The following is a 21,493-nucleotide window of genomic DNA, read 5'->3' as shown; positions in this document are numbered from 1 at the left end:
TGATCTTTATCTTCTCTGATTTTATATTTCAAATGACCTTTTCTTCCAACCACCATTTAAGTCAATATTAAAATTAATATGGGCCCTGCTTCAATAATGAATGCTGGTAGTATATTTCACATCCTCAGAAAATGCTTTTTGTGTTGTCTTTCTAAAATTTCTTATATTTAATCATTTATCAGCATCCCCTTGTTCAGTACACCTCAACGACTGGAAACGATCTGTCCATTCTGTCCAAAGTAATCTAATCTGATATATCTTTATCAAATCATTTCACAATTTACTCGAAACCCACTGTTTCCTACAGATACCTTAATTATACATCCTTTGTCCTTGCTTCCTGTAAGGACTCTGCCTTTTGCCCAGTTCCTCCAACAAAATCTGTTTAGACAAAGCTGCAACCAAATCAGTGCTTCCTTTATGCCTTGTTCTTTCCTTAACCAAGAATTTCCCCTTCCTGTATTTGATACACGCCGTGACGTCAAACACTTTTTCCTCCGCCTCCGAGCTTACTTTCACAATCAGGACTCTCGCCCACCTTCCGACGACCGCTTCGCCCACCTTCAACACACTGCATCCACCTGGACACTCCGTGCTGGCCTATTACCCGCCCTCGACCTCTTAATTTCCAACTGCCACCGGGACATTAATTGCCTCAACCTGTCTACCCCCCTCCCCCCACTCCAATCTCTCACCCTCACAATGCACAGCCCTCCAATCCCAACCTCACCATCAAGCCAGCAGACAAAGGGGGCGCAATGGTAGTCTGGCTCACTGATACCTACACCGCTGAAGCCAAATGCTAACTTGAGGACACCTCTTCCTACCGCCCCCTCGACAATGACCCCACCCCCCATCACCAAACCATCTCCCAGACCATACAGAACTTCTTCACCTCAGGAGATCTCCCACCCACAGCTTCCAACCTCATAGTCCGGGAACCCCACACTGCCCGGTTCTACCTCCTTCCCAAGATCCACAAGCCTGACTACCCTGGCCGACCCATTGTCTCAGCATGCTCCTGCCCCACTGAACTCATTTCTACCTACCTCTACACTGTCCTATCCCCCCAGTCCAGGAATTCCCCACATATGTTTGAGACACCACCCAGACCCTCCACCTCCTCCAAGATTTCCGTTTCCCCTGCCCCCAACACCTCATCTTCACCATGGATATCCAGCCCCTCTACACCTCCATCCGCCATGACCAGGGCCTCCAAGCCCTCTGTTTCTTACTCTCCCGATGTCCCCAACAGTACCCTTCCACCGACACTCTCATTCGCTTGGCCGAACTGGTCCTCACCCTTAACAATTTCTCCTTCGAATCCTCCCACTTCTTCCAAACCAAAGGGGTAGCTATGGGCCCCAGCTATGCCTGTCTCTTTGTTGGCTACGTAGAACAGTTGATCTTCTGTAATTACACCGGCATCACTCCCCACCTCTTCCCCTGCTACATTGATGACTGCATTGGCACCACCTCGTGCTTCCGCGAGGAGGTTGAGCAATTCATCAACTTCACCAACACATTCCACCCTGACCTTAAATTTACCTGGACCATCTCTGTCACCTCCCTCCCCTTCCTGGACCTCTCCATCTCCATTAATGACGACCAACTTGACACCAACAGTTTTTACAAACCAACCAACTCCCACAGCTACCTGGATTACACCTCTTTCCCCCCCCCCCCCCCCCCCAACCCCCTGCAAAAATGCCATCCCGTATTCCCAATTCCTCCGCCTCCACTGTATCTGCTTCCAGGAGGACCAGTTCCACCACAGAACACACCAGATGGCCTCCTTCTTTAGAGATCACAATTTCCCTTCCCAAGTGGTTAAAGATGCCCTCCAACGCATCTCATCCACATCCCGCACCTCCGCCCTCAGACCCCACCCCTCCAACCGTAACAAGGACAGAATGCCCCGGTGCTCACTTTCCACCCTACCAACCTTCGCATAAACCAAATCATCCACCTACATTTCCGCCACCTCCAAACGGACCTCAAATCGTAAGACCCTACAACAGACAGTGAGGACAGCTGAGAAGATCATCGGGGTCTCTCTTCCCTCCATTATAGACATTTACATCACACACTGCACTCGACACGCTAAGAGCATTGTTGAAGACCACACACACCTCTCACCCAACTCTTCTCCCTCCTGCCATCTGGCAGAAGATACTAGAGCATTCGGTCTCTCACAGCCAGACTGTGCAACAGTTTCTTCCCCCAAGCCATCAGGCTCCTTAACACAATGTAATCGGACTCTTTCTGATCTGAAATTCTTTTGTATTGTTGCACTGTAACTTGAGTGTTTTGCACTTCTTCTGCACTTTACGCTGTGTATGATCGTGTAGTTTGTGCTGTCCATTAGCACCCTCAGTACTGGAGGAACACTGTCTCGTTTTTACTGTATCAATTGTATACGGTAGAAATGACAAATAAAAGCTACTCTACTCTAGAAGTCTGACCTATTGTACTTGAATAAAGAATAAAGAATATTGTGAAACTACTTAGCTATCCATTGTGCACATTTTTGTGGGGAGTCATGGAGGATGTGTGAATGATTGTGGTTGTTGTGGTTTTGATTATTGTAGTGAGGCGTATCTTTTCTCCACTCTCACTGCTATATAATTTCCAGCAACCGGCAAAGTGAGACCTTTAAATAAGCATCAACTTCCATTTAATGACCTCAATTGGCCCACAAGTAGACGGTTTGCTTGACACCACTTCTGCCATTGGTATAATTGTACTGGGGACTGTAATACAGTGGGGCAGGCAGGAGATGGGCCTTAGCTGGATATAATGTGAGCACCTCCCCTACCAACGTCATTCTAGCTTGAGATCTGTGAAGCCTTTAACTTTCTCCAATTCTGAAACCATTAATTCTCTCTGCACAAATGTTGCCCTACCTGGTGAATATTTCCAGTACTTGTCTAATGTTTTTATTTAACCCTTAATTTTCCCTGTTCCAATACAACGGTTTTAAAGTATCAAGTTTGTCTTCATTATATTTGTTCAAACCAGGCAGCACCCTCGTGTAATGCAGTGGTGTGCCAATTTCTATCAAAAATGCTGGTGCTATGTTTTCTAAGTTGGTTGGCTCCAACGCCACCTTAAAATACAATAAAGAGAATTAAAAACAAGAGCAGAAATTAAAGAAACAGAAACAAAAGGAAAAGAAAATGTCCAGATCACCCTCGTTGCAACTGCCAAGAGTCTTGAGCCTGGTTCACCAATATCACCTATGCTGGACTCACCAATGCTGCAGTGCTGCCATTGCCCCGAGTCCTGTGCCTTTCCACCGCCTGCGCTGGCCCCATCAATGGCAGAGTTGCTAATCTCCAGCGCCATCGCTCACTGCTTGGTCCACCTCACCAACGCTGCTGCCATCTAGGAATCGATTGAAGTGTCAGAGTCCACAACCTTCCTGAACGAATGCATCAGTGTGACCCTTTGAACCAGCATTGACATCAGAGCCGCCATCGATGCCAGTGCCACCACCTCGAGTCATGCGTTGGGCCCACCAACGCTGAAGTCCCCACACTCTGGTTGCCATCTCTCACTGCTGGGTCCAGGTTCACTGCTGTCGCTGACATCAACAATTCCATTGCAGCTGAAGTCCCCAAAAGCAAAAGATAAGAAAGAACTGTCGAGAAAAAAAGTAGAAAAAGAAGAAGAAGAAGAAAAAAGGATGAAAAAAGCAACGAATGAGCAGGATCCTGAATGCTGCTACTTTGGGGCCACCATCTTGTCCCTGTGTTAAGGAAGAGATTTTAGACAGACTGTACAACAAAGGTCAGTGCTAGGGCCTCAGCGGTTTTTAAATGTAGATTAATGTCTTTGACACATTACTCTGTGTCGCTTCATCTCAGATTGCTAATGTTACAAAGCTAAGTGGAAAGATAAGCTGTGAAGAGGACACAGGCTACAAAGTGATGAAGACGCGTTAAGTGAGTGAGCAAAAAGTTGGAAATGGAGAATAAGTAGGGAAGTGTAATAATTCACTTTGGTTATAAGAATAGAAATGCAGAATGTTTTTTAAAAGGGTTGAAGCTTGTAAGTTTTTAAGTTCAAACTGACTCTTGCACAAGGTACACAGAATGTAAATATGTAGGTACAGCAAACAATTAGAAAGCCAAATGGCTTATTGGCCTTTATTGCAATGTGATTGAAGTACAAAAACAAAGCCTTCCTTGTTTAGAATTGTACAGGATTTTGGTGAGGCTGTATCTGGATGACTGTGTGCTGTTTGGTCTCCACATTTAGGAAATTAGAGGAAGTAATACAAAACTTCAATAAAATAGTTGCGAGAATGATGGGGTTGTTCAGTGAGGACACACTGAGCAAGGCTGAGTCTTCCAATCTTCTAAGCTTAAGAGAATAGAGGTGATCTCAATGAAGTCTGCAAGGTTCTGAAGAGGCTTGATAGGATAGTTGCTAGTCACAGATTCTAAAACATTGGGGCACAGTCTGAAAATAATGAGCCAGTTATTTAGGACCAAGGTTTAGAGGAATTGCTTCATTCAAAAGACTCAGAATCCTTTACCTCTGAAGGTTGCGGAGTTTCTATCATTGAATATATGTAAGGCTGAGAGAGACGGAGGTTTGGTCTCTAAGGGAGTCAAAGGATATAGGGAGGGTACTTCTGCTGAACCCAAACTTTGGAGTACAGGACAGAATTAAAACAGTTACAGAAACAAATTTGGAAGTAATGTGAACTGAGGCAGAATAATGTGAAGCCTCAAAAGAAAACCAAATGGTTGGTGGAATGGGCAGACAGATACTAGATGAAGTGTGAAGTACCGCATTTTGGTGGCAAGAATGGGGACAGTCAAAATAATGCAAAGGCTGCAAGTCTAAAGGTAGGTAAAGTAAACACACCTGAGGTGTATGTGCACAAATCATTGAAGGGGACCATGCACAGTGAGAGAACAGTTATAAAAAGTATTTGGAGTCTTGGGCTGTATAAATAGAGACAACGGGTAAATAAAATCCGGGAAGTTCCCATACACTTGCATAAAACATTAACTTGAACAATTGTGTTCAGTTTGGGGACCACATTTTTCCTTATTAAGGTGTGAAAAAAGGTGAAAGCATGTTCTAAAATAATTCACGAGAATGGTTTATAGAATGGGATACTTAGCTACATAGATTAGAGAAGCTACAACACTAGATCCTACCTGAAATTGCAGAATATTGCGTAGGTATATGCTGTGTACAAAAAATAGACAAATCAAACCTGATCAATTATGTTTACTCTTGATCATCAGTAACGTGATGGAAAGGGTCGTGGACAATGTTATAAATTGGCAACTGAATAGGAACAACCTACTTACTGATGCTTTGGGTTCTGTCAGGGCCACCCAGTTCAAGGCTTCATTTCCGTCTTGGTCCAAATATGAATGAAAGAACTAAACTCGTGAGGTGAGGTGAAAAAGATTGCCTTTGATATCAAGGTAGCATTTGACAAAGTATATGGATAAATTGTCCATTGATTGCTGTAATATCTGGTGCAATGGAAGACAGTTGGGTTTGTTGGAGGTCAATTAGTTCTGCTCCAGGACATCTCTGTAGGAGTTCCTCAGGATGTTGGTAGTAATGTCTTAATCCAACCATCTTCAGCTGCTTTCCCTCCATCTGAAGATCAGAAGAGGGGATATTTGCTGATGATTGCACAAGTTTCAGCACCTTTCATGACTCTTCAGATATTGAAGCCGTTAGTATTCATATGCAACAAAATCTGAACAATGTCTAGGATGGAACTGATAAACGGCAAGTAAGATACATGCTTAACAAGTGCCTGGCAATAACCATCTCCAACAGGAGAGATCTAACTACTGACTTTTGATATTCGATTGTTTTACCATAGCTTAATCCCCTACCATCAACATTCTGAGAGGTTGCTTTTGACCAGAAACAGAACTGGACTAGCCATATACATATTGTGGTTGCAAGAACAGGCGAGACACTGGGAGTTCTGTGGTAAATACTTCACCTCCTGTCACCCCAAAGCCTATCCATTATCCATAAGGTACATGAGTAGGATGCTACCATCAGAGCTCTCCTGTTCGACAGTTCCTTTTCCTTTTCCATTTTTTCTCCTCTTTGTAGCATCTTTTTTCTTCCCCCAGTGTTTGACTGCCCTACCTGGAGTCAAGGGAGACGGGTTGTGGATGGAGCTCAGGCAGGAGCAGAACGTACAGGTTGAGTCCCATGGCGGCAGCAGAGCGAGCACGGGCTGGGACCCCCAGCAAAGCAAGTCCTGATGAAGGCCAGCAAATGGAGGCCACATAGCCTCATATTCAGAGGCCAGAGGGCATGGGCTCGTGTTGGAGATGGAATGGAATTGAAGTACTATATAGTCACTTTTTATTGTCATTCTGGACTTTTTAACTTTGTTCCATGCTAACCTGTATTTTTAATTAATCTATGCCAACACTTAAAATAATCTGTACCTAGATACTGTGAACCTAAGATGGCTCTGAGAGGCGACATTACAAACTTTTCACTGCACTCATTCGAGCGTACGTGACAATAAAGGCTATTCGATGTGTGATTCATTTCCACTTGCCCAGGTGAGTGCTGCTCCAGCACCACTCAGGACCAACAACACCATCCAGGACAAACCTTGATTAATCGGCACCTGATACACTCCTTTCACCTCCAAAGCATAGTAGCAGTGGTGTGTACCCATCTGAAAGATACACTGCAGAAAGTCACTAAGGTTTCTTCAACAGCACCTTCCAAACCAACAACTTCAACTGTCAAGAAGGACAGCACTGTCACCTGCAAGCCCCCCGGGTTAAAATCCTGGAAGTCTCTTCCTCTCTGCACTGTCAATGCCTGTACCTCCCCCCCAAAGACTGTGGCAGTGTGAGCTGGCATTTCACCAGCATCTTCTTCAGGGCAGTTAGGGAAAGCCTTTAATTGCTGGCCTAGCTAGCAACACCCACAGCCCATGAACAAATAAGTTAAGATTTTTTTAAAAATGGACTGCTCTTCAGAGTGGGGTTAGAACAGAAGGCTGAAAAGAGTTTTGATGGATTTATTGAAAACCATGAGGATTTGGAGAGTGTAGATTGGGAGAAACTGATTCCATTTGTGGAAATAATGAGAACAAGATGACCCGGATTAAAAGTGATTAGTAAAGCAAGCATTGTCCTTTCGACACAGCAAGTGGTCATCATCTGAAGTACAGTCCTGACAATGTGTCAGAGGCAGATTCAATCATGGCCTGCAGAAGAGAACTTTATCATTTCAGGTTGATTACTTAAGACCTAGTTGAAGAGAAATTCCATCATTCGAAAAGATGTGAATCATGGAACACAGTATTCCAAAGAGCTGTTCGTACTCACTGTTGAGCATATTGAACAGAGAAAAGGACAGTACAGAAACAGGTGCTTCGGCCCACCAAGTCTGTGCACCCGACATCTTCCTAAACTTAAAAACCTTTTGCCTCTCCACAGTCTTTATAGTGAAGATTGATCATTTCATACTCATGGATATTTTGTACTATGATCACTGCATTACTGCTTCAAAACAGAAACCATTCTATAACTCATGTGCATTAAATCCAACCAGAAAAAATCTGAAGAATTAACTCTGCTTTGTCTCCACAGGTGTTGCCAAGTTTCACCAGCAATTTCTGTTTTTCTTTCAGGTTTCCAGCATCCACAATTTTTTTGTTTTATTATATCAGGGAGAAATCAAAACAGACTTGGGAAGTGAAATCCTAACTCATTTTGTCCTTTGGTACTCAGTTAAATGTTCGATTTAACATCTGAGACTTTGTGGAATTTTGCAAAAGACTGTTTATGAGTAGGCCCTATTAACCGCTCTGAATTTGAATGAATGTATATCATTCCCATAATACTTTTTTCTCAATAAGAGCAAAGTTTCTAAAAAAAAACTGAAGTTGCAGAAGATGAAGTTGGGTCTTCATTTGGAGTGGCACGATGGCACAGTGGTTAGCACTGTTGCCTCACAGCGCCAGAGACCTGGGTTCAATTCCCGCCTCAGGCGACTGACTGTGTGGAGTTTGCACGTTCCCCCCGTGTCTGCGTGGGTTTCCTCCGGGTGCTCCGGTTTCCTCCCACAGTCCAAAGATGTGCAGGTCAGGTGAATTGGCCATGCTAAATTGCCCGTAGTGTTAGGTAAGGGGTAAATGTAGGGGTATGGGTGGGTTGCGCTTCGGCGGGTCGGTGTGGACTTGTTGGGGCGAAGGGCCTGTTTCCACACTGTAAGTAATCTAATCTAAGTTCGTAGTTCAACTTCAAACAAAATAATGGTAACAGTTCCTGTGTTTGTCTTCCACAGTATCATCAGGATTTCGCATTAATCATATTTTCACCTTGGACTTAAAAAGAAACATTTAATGTTTTGCTCTCATCTGTACAGCTTCTTGTCCTTTCAGATATCATATTAATCAGTTAGCAATGCCTTTCTGTTCAACTGTTATGTATTTTTGTTTGCTTTTGTCTAGATCATTGTTCACTTAAACCTCAGGATTTTGCTTCCAATTTAATTTTGAAAATTCATTGTTTTTCTGTATCCTGCTGACAGTGCTGAATTTTTTCGAAATCAGGTAAGTCATTCTCAGCGTGAAGTATGGATGTGCTCTTTTCATTGAATAGCAAACAAAGCTGGAATACACCATATTGATGAGTTTGTTGTAAAATGAAGAAGTAATATTCCCACTTCACAGCCCATAATACCACACTTTGTCTATCACTTAAGGCAAATTAATTTAGTAAATGATTGTTTTTGACTTGTATATTAGCGGTTTCTTCCACAGAAGTTATTTCTAAGCTATCTGTTTCTAGTGCATGTTTAGTATTGTAACTAAGCAACTTTTTGATTAACAAAGACACTAAGGCCTATATTTTTTACTCCTGATGCCATTGCACAAAGTCAAGAAATCTGCCCACTTGCTGAGCCTGCCTAAGAAAGTGCCTCAAAGCTCAGGTCATTCTTCTGCGAGTGTGGGTTTAGGGTAGAGTCAGGCGAGTCACTCCAGGCACAGATCAATGTGGCCACAGAGCTGCTAAGTACAGAGGTGGATTAATTCTCTTGGATTTAGGAGGCAGTGGCCAAATGTTACTATTGCTACATTATTAATCTAAAGACCCGGATACTGTTCTAGTGACCTGGCTTCGGATCCCATAATGGCAGATGATGGAGTTTAGAGTCTAATGAGGACCATGAAACCATTGTCAACAAAAGCCATCTGGTTCACAAATGTCCTTTAAGGAAGGAAATTTGCCATCCTTACCCAATCTGGCCAACATGTGACTCCAAATCCACAGCACAATGTAGCTGACTGTGGGCAATTAAGAATGGGGAATAAATCTTGGTGTAGCAAGTGCACCCACATTACATAAAGAAGTTTAAAAACCAAGTTGTTTTGCAAATTATTAGGCCTCTGATCCTCATCTGTTCATGACTTCACCCCTTCCCAAACCGTTGGTCCCTTATAATCACCTATGTCAATTTCTTGCCAATCCATGCCTATCTATCCTTCTATGTATTAACCTTTTCCATTATGTCCAAGCCATTTCATGTGGACAAATATCAGGAATTATGCTGAGATGAAAAAAAGTAAAGTCCATCCATAGTTGACCTTGAGAATGTGTTGGTGACTGCCTCTCAAACTGCTATAGTCCCTTTATGGTCGTTAGACCCAAAACTCTGTTAGGGAGGGAGTTCCAGGATTTTGACTCAGTGACACAGGAGGGATGATGATATATTTCCAAGTCAAGATGGTGAGTGGCTTGGAGGGAAACTTGCAGGTGAGGATGTTCCCATGTATCTGTTGCCTTTATCGTGCTAGGTGTAGTGATCATGGGTTTGGAAGCTGTTGTCTGTTTAAATGCCCTCAAGTACTTAATCCCTTATAACAACAAATAATCATTTTCAAAGTCCCACATCAATGTCACCAAATTCATTAATAACCACTTTGTGATATCAATTAAACTTTGAACCTATAGGATTCTTCCCTCACTGTGATAAAGTAAGATTGTGGAAGCACTCAAATAGTAATAATGCTATCGCATAGTGTTACATCAACTGGTTGGACGAAAGGGTTTGTTTCCATGCTGTATGACTCTAAAAAGAAAAAAAATACAGCTATTAAAATGAGCAGCATAAGTTCTTTTGTTTTCAGCTCACGGCTGAGGCAGACTTAAAAAAATGTTAAGTAACAGCCTGGTAATTCCACAGACCTGCTAGACCCAAAGAAGTATGAATGACGTTTATGTAGGTTATTCATTATTCCAGTGAAAGTGCATTGTGCTACCCCAAAAGCTAATGGTCTTGCCTAAAATTTGCTGCCGGATTCGAAATGGGTATTTCAGATGTGCGTTCTCATCATCGCTCCGTACAACTGAAGCATCAATCTTCACCATATTCTAGTCCATAAAGCTAAACAACTGACTCTTGTATATGTGCTCTAGTCTTTGTAATCTTTGCAAGAGGGCACCTTTACTCCTCCATTTTATAACTATTTAATTAAGGTACTTTTCAAAGGTGCAACACATTATCCTAGAAAGATCTGTCCCTGTACCTTGCCACTAGTGAATGTGATCGCCGACGTCAAACTCCTGATGATGGGTCAAGCATTGAAGATTTAAGAAACGTTTGTGCCATTAAATGCTATCACTGGGAGGAACTGGACAAGGATTGACTTTTTCTTTGTGCTGTTATTTCATCAACACTAATAAGACAAAATCATAGGCTATTAGTTTCTAACAGTGCATCAGGATGATATCAGTTTGGTAGTATCACCCTGTGAGTAGCAGCATGACTGGATGAATTGAACTGCTGTCAGTCAGTTAATAGATTGCAGCCAGGTTTGATGTCCAATTAGAAGAAGGAGGCAGGAGGAAAAGGCAGAGGCCCAATTGAGGACAATATTTAGAGGGACACTGGAAGCACACATTATAGTAGAACTGCATTTGCTCAGCAAAGCTTCAGAAGCTGGAGGGGAAAATGGATACAAGGAGGGGAGGCAGACATGTGATCTACAGTTAGGCACCTTTTTCCATTCTTTCATTGGGGGAGGATGTCATGGAGGAGGCCAGCATTTAAATGCCGATATAAACACAAATATTACAAATGCTGGAAATCTGAAATAAAAATGGAAACCACTGGAAAAACTCTTAAGTCTGGCAGCTGATCTGAAGAAAGACTATATGGGATTTGAACATTAATTCTGTTTCTCTGCTAACTGACACTGCTGGACCTATTGAGTTTCTCTAGCACTGTTTATATTTGCTACTTCCCTAACAGCCCCTTACAATGTGATGGTAATCTGCCTGTTGAACTGCAGCAGTCCTTGTGGTGTAGATCACAACCCAACTTCAACATCGCTGACAGGTTATTGATATTGCATCTGTTGACGACCCCTTCCGTCCCTTTGCTGATGGTCAAGGACAGGCTGATGGGGCAGTAATTGGCCGGGCTGGATTTATCCCACATTTTGTGGTTAGGACACACCTGTGCTGTTCTCCAGATTGTCAGGTAGAAACTGTTGTTGTAGCTGTATTGGAACAACTTGGCTAGAGGGGCAATTAGTGTTGAAAGTATTACATTTCTGTTTTCACTCTATGCACACTTTCTTCCTGGTCCTTGTAAAGGTTTCTTGTAAAGGAATACAGACGGTGTTTTCATGCTGCTTTCTTCTGAGAATCCCTCCTCTGTTACAAAAATTCCATTAACCATCACTTCTTGAGTACTTTATATGTATAAAAGTTATACTTATTTATTTTTATTCTATTTATTTTTACAATAATTCCCTGAAGATCTCGAGAAATCTCCACCAAACGTGTATTTAAAAAGTGGGAAATAATTAACATGTTCAAACTCCAGGGGAATAATGTTAACATTTTGCTGTCATTATTACTACAAAGTCTAGCCTGTCTTGTTGATAATGAATGCATGTACATTTCCCAAATGTAGTACACATAGGAGATGCTTTTTCCTTGATCTTCATGCTTCATGATACTTTGCTAATCAAGATAACAATAAATAATATATAATCTTTGTATGTACAGTGACTTACTGATTTTGTGATTTTATATGCTTACAGGTTTACATTATTAAATTAGCATGTTCCATACTTACAAATGGTCAACTGTATTTTTTGATATAGTATCCCAAGACTCCAAAGATTGTTGAGCTGCTACAGTCCGAAAGAGCCAATTTTCCTTGGAGAACGTTATGGCTATGGACTCGGCACTGGTGGATACAGTTACATTACAGGAGGCGGAGGGTAAGCTTTTAAGCAAGACGTGTGAAGACAGATCAAAAATAAAACAAAGAAAAATCCCTAGGTGGACAAAAGCAACATTAAGGTTACATTGGCAGGGTTGGATAGCTGCTGGTTGGATAACTGGTGGGGTTGGATAGCTGGCGGGGTTGGATAGCTGGCGGGGTTGGATAGCTGGCGGGGTTGGATAGCTGGCGGGGTTGGATGGCTGGCGGGGTTGGATAGCTGGCGGGATTGCATAGTTGCAGGGTTGGATAGCTGGCGGGGTTGCATAGTTGCAGGGTTGGGTAGCTGGCGGGGTTGGATTGCTTAATTAAACTTTAAGCGACAATAGCTAGGTTAGTGGCTGGTGTCCACTTAGCCATCACGAATGAACCGAAAACAACTTCCTGCTTCCTGGGCTACTGTCTCAATTAAAGTAATCTTTGTGCCATGCGCTTGCAAAAAACAAGTTTCCAAATATATATAACAAATATTTTCCTTGTGTAAGATAACGAAACGAAGCAGGTTTATCTCACAAACATTTTTTTCACAATGATGTAGCCCTCATTTTAAAATATTACCGTACCACCTGAATTCTCACAATAGCTGGGAGGAAACTTGCGCACATCTACAACCAGAATGGGACACCCACCATATTTGACAAGGAAATACAAGAGGCATCAAACCATCCCAGAGGCAGGCTTCTGACCTCACATGGACATAAATATATTAACACCGACTTGAGATTTTCGGGTAACAGCAATCCCCATTTTACCCACTCCCTCCCAACAAAAAGGTTTTTAAAATCATGAGGGGCATGGGTAGGATAAATAGACAAAGTCTTTTCCATGGGGTGGAGGAGTCCAGAACGAGAGGGCACAGGTTTAGGGTGAGAGGGGAAAATTTTATAAGGGACCTAAGAGGTAACTTTTTCACACAGAGAATGGTGTGTGTTTGGAATAAGCTGCCAGAGGAAGTGGTGGAGGCTGGTACAATTACAACATTTAAAAGGCATCTGTTTGGGCATATGAATAGGAAGGCTTTAGAGGGATATGGGCCAAGTGCTGGCAAATGGGACTGGATTAGGTTCGGATATCTGGTTGGTGTGGGTGAGTTGGACAGAAGTGTTTGTTTCCGTGATGTACCTCTCTGTGATTGTGACATTCACAATGCTCTGAGCGAAGAGGTTTCTCCTCATTTAAGTCCGAAATGATTAGCTCCTTACTTTAAAGTTGCATCAAACCGTCTTGAGATTAACTGGGGATTGTGCAATAAATTGCCAGTTTTGCTACTCTATCGACCAAGAAACAAATAATTCAGAACAATTCCCCTCATTAATATTGCTCTTTTCCTCTGATAGCTCCTCACCCATAGCCACCCTAGTCCCATGATCTCTCTCCTTGAGATTCCCCAGCTCCAGATTCTCATCTCCAGGCTCCCAAACATCCAACTTCCTAGATGCAGATTCCAGTGACTGCTGTTACTCTATACCTTCCTGCTAGAAGTCAAGGCTGATGAAAAGTCATTATTTATTTCTAGGCCACTACTAACTCTGTTTTAATACCATTTACCTGCTTAGCTCCTCCAACAGCACTACATCTATGCAAATAAGGCCCAGGACCTATTATCCAGGATTACTTATGGTCGACCATTCATCTATATAACAAACCAATGGAGTGAAAGGCAGAGCATGAACATGAAGCTGGCTGAGTGTTGGAGAATGATGAATGATTGATTGATTGTTTTTCAGACTGGAAGTGCGGTGGGGTTCCCCAGGTATCATATTGAAAACACTGCTTTTTAAAATTCATTTGATTGAAATAGAATTGGGTGTGAAGGGCACAAATTTTCAGGTAGCACAAAAATGCAGACATATTGTGAGATTGATAATGATAGACTTCAACAGGACACAGGCTGATGAAATGAATGGCCACGTGGCAGATGAAATCAAAAAGAACATGTACCCAATGAACATAGTCCACCAATTTCTCAGCAACAAACCCAAACAAGCAGACAAAACACATCTAGAAACTCTAGCCATTCTCTCCTACATCAAAGACATCTCGGAAATGACTGCCGGACTACTCATACTCCTTGACATCATCGTGGTCCGCAAACCTGCCAACACACTAAAACAGCAGCTAATGAACGTGAAAGACCCTATACAACACCAAGCAAAACTAATGTCATTTATAAAATACTGTGCAAAGACTGCAACAAGCACTATATTGGACAAACATGCAGAAAACTAGCCATCAGGATACATGAGCATCAACTAGCCACAAAACGACATGACCCTTTCACTAATATCCTTACATACGGATGAGGAAGGACACCACTTCGACTGGACAACGCATCCATCCTAGGACAAGCCAAACAGAGACATGCATGAGAATTCCTAGAAGCATGGCATTCCAACTAGAACTCTATCAACAACCACGTCTACCACCCCCTGAGAAAAAGACCAGGAAATGACAGCACCACAGGAAATGACATCACCAACCCAAAGAAACCCAAACATATAAATAGAAAGCAGGAGTCAGCAGCAATGCTTTGCCTGGGAACCCACTGAAGATGTTACCTTGTAGGGTGACAAAACATCTGGAAATGAACCTTCCAGCTCAGTAAGCAAACCGACATCCAGAACCTCAACCTGAGCTACAAATCTTCTTAAAACTTGCTAAGATGAAATCTAAGGCAAATAAGTCTGAAATGATCATTTTTTAAAGAAAATAAATGATGCAATTCTAAAAGGAATTCAGAAGCAGAGAGGGTGATATATTTGCAAAAATCATTGAAGGTGACATTGCAGGTCGAGAAATCAGTCAATGACGCATATTATACCCTGAGGTTTATAGGTGGGGGCATTGAGTATAAAAGCAAGAAAGGTGTAACGAGCCTTTTATGAAACACTGATTTGGCCTCCGCTAAAGTATTTTATCCAATTCTGAGCACCTTACTCCAGCAAAAATGTGAAGGCACCAGAGAAGGATTTGTGAGAATGGTTCCTGAGAGTTGAAGCCTTGGTCGTGGGGATAGATTGATTAATCTGGACCTGTTCTTCTGCGAGAAGATAAATATTGAAATGAGATGTAATAGAGGTGTTCAAGATCATAAAGGGCCCAGACAAAATAGGTGGGAGAAACTGTTGATGGAAAGCTTAAGCACAAGGGAACAGAGACTTGAATAGCAAAAGAGGCAAAGCTGATATGAGAAAAAACACCTACATCCAGTGTATGGTTAGGATTTGAATGGCTGCCTGAGAGTATGGTGGAGGAAAATAAAATCATGGCTTTTGAAAGAATTGGATAATTGTCTGAAGAGAAAAAAATTCCGGGTGTGCTGGGAAATGGCAGCAGAGACACAGTAGCTGTGTTGTTCTTTCAGACAGCTAACATAGACATAACAGTTTAAATGACCTCATTCTGCACTGTAAATATCCTGTGGCTCTAAGCTGTTGTTGAATCAAATTCCACTAGTTTTGACATGGAAATATTTTCTTATTCAATTGTTTCATAATCTGCCTCTTTCAATTAGGTTACTTTCAGTCAAATAGCCTTACTTCTGAAATTTGCCAGTTTCTTTTACTTTGTGCCCATTTTTATGCACTTTGTGCTAATAATGAAATTCAATTCCTTTGGAACCATTACATTCCTCAAATTATATTTGCAAAGCTTGTGAGCATTATGTACTGAGGCTTACTGCCAAATCAGAGCACCCTAAAATGTCCATATATGCCAACCTCAGAAACTAACAAAGGCTAATCCAGATGCAGTAAGTTGAGAAGCAACAACAGAACTGACATGACCACAAGTACTTACAAAGGCACACACTATGGGCAGCAACCAGTGCTGGGGCTGCTCTTGGCAGAAGGTGATGCCATGGAAGTATGCAGCCTTCCCACGTAGGCTCTGGGGCTAGGCCCTGAGGAGCTTATGCCTGTTACGTCAACTCTCCTGCTCCTCAGATGCTGCCTGACCTGTTGTGCTTTTCCAATGCCACACTTTTTGACTGTGATCTCTAGCATCTGCAGTCCTCACTTTCTCCTGAAGGAGAGAGCCCTCCAAACTGTAGGTGTAGTCTTGCCAACGTTTTCAGATTTTCCACCAGTCAGGCCTCGGCTGGTTGGGGTAAATTCTTTTCCAGGATTGCCTGCAGCTTTTGTTGAGAATGGCAAGCAGGGAGGGCCTCTCAGCCTGTCTGGAAAGTGTCCCTTGCCTCTGAAGCAGGAAAGCTATCTCCATTCTGCCTGCAGGGACTTCAAGGGCAACTCAAAAACACCAGCCGCAAGTACATGAGGGTTGAATCTACTTACAGACAGTAGCCACACCTACCAGCTGGGGACGTGAGGACTGAGTCTTCTCGGCTCCACCAGCTCTGAAAGCTATGGGCGGATTTTACTGAATCGGGCTGTTTGTTATCTGAGATCGTCACTTCTACATCTATAACTAATGATGCCCTCCCTCCAAATATCACTGCCAATCAGATGGCTGGTAGCTTTCCAGTCCCAACAGAGTGACCAGTCTGTTATTAAATTTGAGGAGGTGAGGGCCCAATGGTACTATTGGTGAATTACTAATCCAGAGACCCAGGTAACGTTCTGGAGAGCTGGGTTCAAATCCTGCCACGGCAGATGGTGGAACTTGAATTCAATAAAAATCTGAAATTAAGAGTCTAATGATGACCACAAATCCATTGTGATTGTTGGAAAAACCCATCTGGTTCATTAATGTCGTGTAGGGAGAGAAACTGCCTGCATGGGACTCCAGATCCACAGCAATGTGGTTGACTGTTAACTGCCCTCTGGGCAATTAGGGACTGGCAATAAATGCTGGCCTAGAAAGTGATGTCTTTATCCCACAAATGAATTAAAAAAAAATTATTTAAATATGAGAGACAAGCTGCTCTGGACTGTGTGAAATTCACCTATTCCTTAAAAGATGAGCACACACCTTGAAGTGTCACGAGATAGCGAGGCAAGGAACAGGGAGCGGGCGCAGCTTAACACGTGGCTGCGCAGCTGGTGTAGAAGGGAGGGCTTCAGATATGTAGATAATTGGGATGCCTTCTGGGGAAGGTGGGACCTGTACAAGAAGGACGGGTTGCATCTGAACTGGAAGGGGACCAATGTCCTGGGTGGAAGATTTGCTCAAATAGTTCGAGAGGGTTTAAACTAGTATGGCGGGGGGTGGGAACCTGAGCGGTATACCGGAGGTGAGAGTTGATGCAGATGAGGCAATAGCAAGAGGTAGACCAGCTAGTGGGAAGGATTTTCCTGGCAAGGAACCAAGTGTGTTTGCTTAAACGCAAGGAATATCAGGAATAAAAGTGACGAACTTAGAGCATGGATCAGTATCTGGTGCTATGATGTTGTGGCCATAACAGAGACGTGGGTTTCTCAGGGGCAGGAATGGTTGCTGGATGTTCCAGGGTTTAGAGCATTTAAAAAGAAGAGGCAGGGGGGGAAAGAGGAGGGGGTGTAGCATTACGAATCAGAGAGGGTATCACAGCTATGGAAGCTTCCATTGTCGAGGAAGATCTGCCTACCGAGTCAGTATGGGTGGAAATTAGGAATAGCAAAGGAGCAGTCACCTCTTTAGGAGTTTACTACAGAACCCCCAATAGCAGCAGGGAGATGGAAGAAAGCATAGGTCGGCAGATTTTGGAAAAGTGTGAATGTAGTAGGGTTGTTGTAATGGGTGACTTTAACTTTCCCAATATTGATTGGAACCTCCTTCGAGCAGAAGATTTGAATGGAGCTGTTTTTGTAAGGTGTGTTCAGGAGGGTTTCCTAACGCAGTACGTTGACAGGCCGATGAGGGGAGAGGCCATTCTAGACTTAGTGCTTGGAAATGAGCCGGGGCAGGTGTCAGATCTTGTGGTGGGAGAGCATTTTGGTGATAGTGACCACAACTGCCTCACATTCTACATAGCTATGGAGAAGGAGAGGATTAGGCAAAATGGGAGAATATTTAATTGGGGAAGAGGAAACTATGATGCGATTAGACATGAGTTAGGAAGCATGGATTGGGAGCAATTGTTCCATGGTAAAGGCACTATAGACATGTGGAGACTGTTTAAGGAACAGTTGTTGCAAGTGATGAATAAATATGTCTCTCTGAGACAGGCAAGAAGGGGTAAGATAAAGGAACCTTGGATGACGAGAGCGGTGGAGCTTCTCGTCAAAAGGAAGAAGGTAGCTTACATAAGGTGGAGGAAGCTAGGGTCAAGCTCAGCTCTAGAGGATTACAGGCAGGCGAGGAAGGAGCTTAGAAATGATCTGAGGAGAGCCAGGAGGGGGCACGTGAAAGGCTTGGCAGAACGGATTAGGGAGAACACAATGGCATTTTATACTTATGTGATGAATAAGAGAATGGTCAAAGAAAGAGTAGGGCTGATCAGGGATAGCATAGGGAATTTGTGTGTCGAGTCTGAGGAGGTAGGGGAAGCCCTAAATGAGTTTTTGCTTCTGTCTTTACGAAAGAAATGAACTTTGTAGTGAATGAAACCTTTGAAGAGCAGGTGTGCATGCTGGAATGGATAGAGATAGAGGAAGCTGATGTGCTGAAAATTTTGTCAAGCATTAAGATTGACACGTCACCAGGCCTGGACCAGATTTGTCCTCAGCTGCTTTGGGAAACGAGAAATGTCATTGCTTCACCACTTGCGAAGATCTTTTCACCCTCGGTCTCCACTGGAGTCGTACCTGAGGACTGGAGAGAGGCAAATGTAATTCCTCTCTTCAAGAAAGGAAATAGGGAAATCTCCAGCAATTACAGACCAGTAAGTCTCACGTCTGTCGTCTGCAAGGTGTTAGAAAGGATTCTGAGGGATAGGATTTATGACCATCTGGAAGAGCGTGGCTTGATTAAATGCAGTCAGCACGGCTTTGTGAGGGGTAGGTCATGCCTCACAAACCTTATCGAGTTCTTTGAGGATGTGACTAGAAAAGTTGATGAGGGTCGAGCTGTGGATGTGGTGTATATGGACTTCAGCAAGGCATTTGATAAGGTTCCCCATGGTAGGCTTATTCAGCAGGTCAGGAGGAATGGGGTTCAGGGGAACATAGCTATTTGGATACAAAATTGGCTGGCCAACAGAAGACAGCGAGTGGTAGTAGAAGGAAAATATTCTGCCTGGAAATCTGTGGTAAGTGGTGTTCCACAGAGCTCTGTCCTTGGGCCTCTATTGTTTGTAATTTTTATTAATGACTTGGATGAGGGGATTGAAGGATGGGTCAGGAAGTTTCCAGATGACACAAAGGTTGGAGGTGTCGTTGACAGAATAGAGGGCTGTTGTAGGCTGCAGCGGGACATTGACAGGATGCAGAGATGGGCTGAGAGGTGGCAGATGGAGTTCAACCTGGATAAATGCGAGGTAATGCATTTTGGAAGGTTGAATTTGAAAGCTGAGTACAGGATTAAGGATAGGATTCTTGGCAGTGTGGAGGAACAGAGGGATCTTGGTGTGCAGGTACTTAGATCCCTTAAAATGGCCACCCAAGTGGACAGGGTTGTTAAGAAAGCATATGGTGTTTTGGCTTTCATTAACAGGGGTATTGAGTTTAAGAGTCGTGAGATCTTGTTGCAGCTTTATAAAACTTTGGTTCGATTGCACTTGGAATACTGCGTCCAGTTCTTAGATTAGATTACTTACAGTGTGGAAACATGCCCTTCGGCCCAATAAGTCCACACCGACCCGCCGAAGCGCAACCCACCCATACATTTACCCCTTACCTAACACTACGGACAATTTAGCATGGCCTATTCACCTGACCTGCACATCTTTGGACTGTGGGAGGAAACCGGAACACCCGGAGGAAACCCACGCAGACACGGGGAGAATGTGCAAACTCCACACAGTCAGTCGCCTGAGTTGGGAATTGAACCCAGGTCTCTGGCGCTGTGAGGCAGCAGTGCTAACCACTGTGTCACAAAGCCGCCCACTGGTCGCCCTATTATAAGAAAGATGTGGATGCTTTGGAGAGGATTCAGAGGAGGTTTACCAGGATGCTGCCTGGACTGGAGGGCTTATCTTATGAGGAGAGGTTGACCGAGCTCGGACTTTTTTCATTGGAGAAAAGGAGGAGAAGAGGGGACCTAATTGAGGTACACAAGATAATGAGAGGCATAGATAGAGTCAATAGCCAGAGACTATTTCCCAGGGCTGAAATGACTAACACGAGGGGTCATAGTTTTAAGCTGGTTGGAGGAAAGTATAGAGGGGATGTCAGAGGTGGGTTCTTTACACAGAGAGTTGTGAGAGCGTTGCCAGCAGCAGTTGTGGAGGCAGGGTCATTGGGGACATTTAAGAGACTCCTGGACACGCATATGGTCACAGAAATTTGAGGGTGCATACATGAGGATCAGTGGTCGGCACAACATCGTGGGCTGAAGGGCCTGTTCTGTGCTGTACTGTTCTATGTTCTAAGTTTGCATTTTTAATATTATAGTATCCCCATAGTGTGGAAACATTCCATTTGGCCCAACAAGTCCACATTAGCCTTCCAAAGACCATCCCATCCAGATCCATTCCCCAACTTTTTCCCTGTAACCCTGCATTTCCCATGTCTAATGCTCCAAACCTACACATCCCTGAACACTACGGGTGATTTAGCATTGCCAATCCATAAATCGCACATCTTTGGACTGTGGGAGGAAGTCCACTCAGATTTGGGCCGAACGTAAGAGCTCCACACAGTCACCTGAGGCTGGAATTGAACCTGGGTCCCTGGCACTGTGAGGCATCACTGCTAACTGCTGAGACACCGTACCACCCCGACTGGAGCTGGATTTCGTTTTCAAATGTATGCATGTTATTCAAGGAGCAGACATTATGATGTTGTTCACAATCTCTACCCCTGGCTGCAGTCCCAGAAGAAATGTAATGATCTCACCAGGGCTCTCCAAAGCCCTTGATCTTGACCATTTACTTAAGCTTCAATCCTTCCCTCCCATACTTCCCATACTTTTATCATAGTCATCACAGGACATTTCACTAGTTATCACCTACTTGTACTCAGAATTGCAGTAGCTGCTATTTTCCTGGTACCACCTTTCCCTCAGCTGTACTTTCACTCTTTTTCCCAGTGTGAATACTAAGGCACACTGCTTTTTAGATTTTCAGCATTTTTGATCAACACACATATTCTTCGATCAAGAGTAACAACAAATAAATAACTGACATTAACCAATAACCACAACTGGGACCAGTCTGTCATTAGCTGGAAGAAGATATATTGGACTTATG

At 43.3% G+C, this 21,493-nt stretch overlaps 1 protein-coding gene across 1 annotated transcript in view; it reads left to right on the top strand.

Moving 5' to 3' along the window:
- Positions 1-21,493, top strand: part of b3glcta (beta 3-glucosyltransferase a) — a 180,457-nt gene that overhangs the window by 146,289 nt on the left and 12,675 nt on the right. The window contains exon 13 of the mRNA XM_072577259.1: positions 12,146-12,265. Within this exon, the coding sequence (XP_072433360.1) occupies positions 12,146-12,265 (120 nt within the window). The remainder of the gene's footprint in view (positions 1-12,145; positions 12,266-21,493) is intronic.

This window comes from Chiloscyllium punctatum, chromosome 9, assembly GCF_047496795.1.
Source record: "Chiloscyllium punctatum isolate Juve2018m chromosome 9, sChiPun1.3, whole genome shotgun sequence".
NCBI classification, from domain to species: domain Eukaryota; kingdom Metazoa; phylum Chordata; class Chondrichthyes; order Orectolobiformes; family Hemiscylliidae; genus Chiloscyllium; species Chiloscyllium punctatum.
This window is presented reverse-complemented; position numbering and strand designations above follow the sequence as displayed.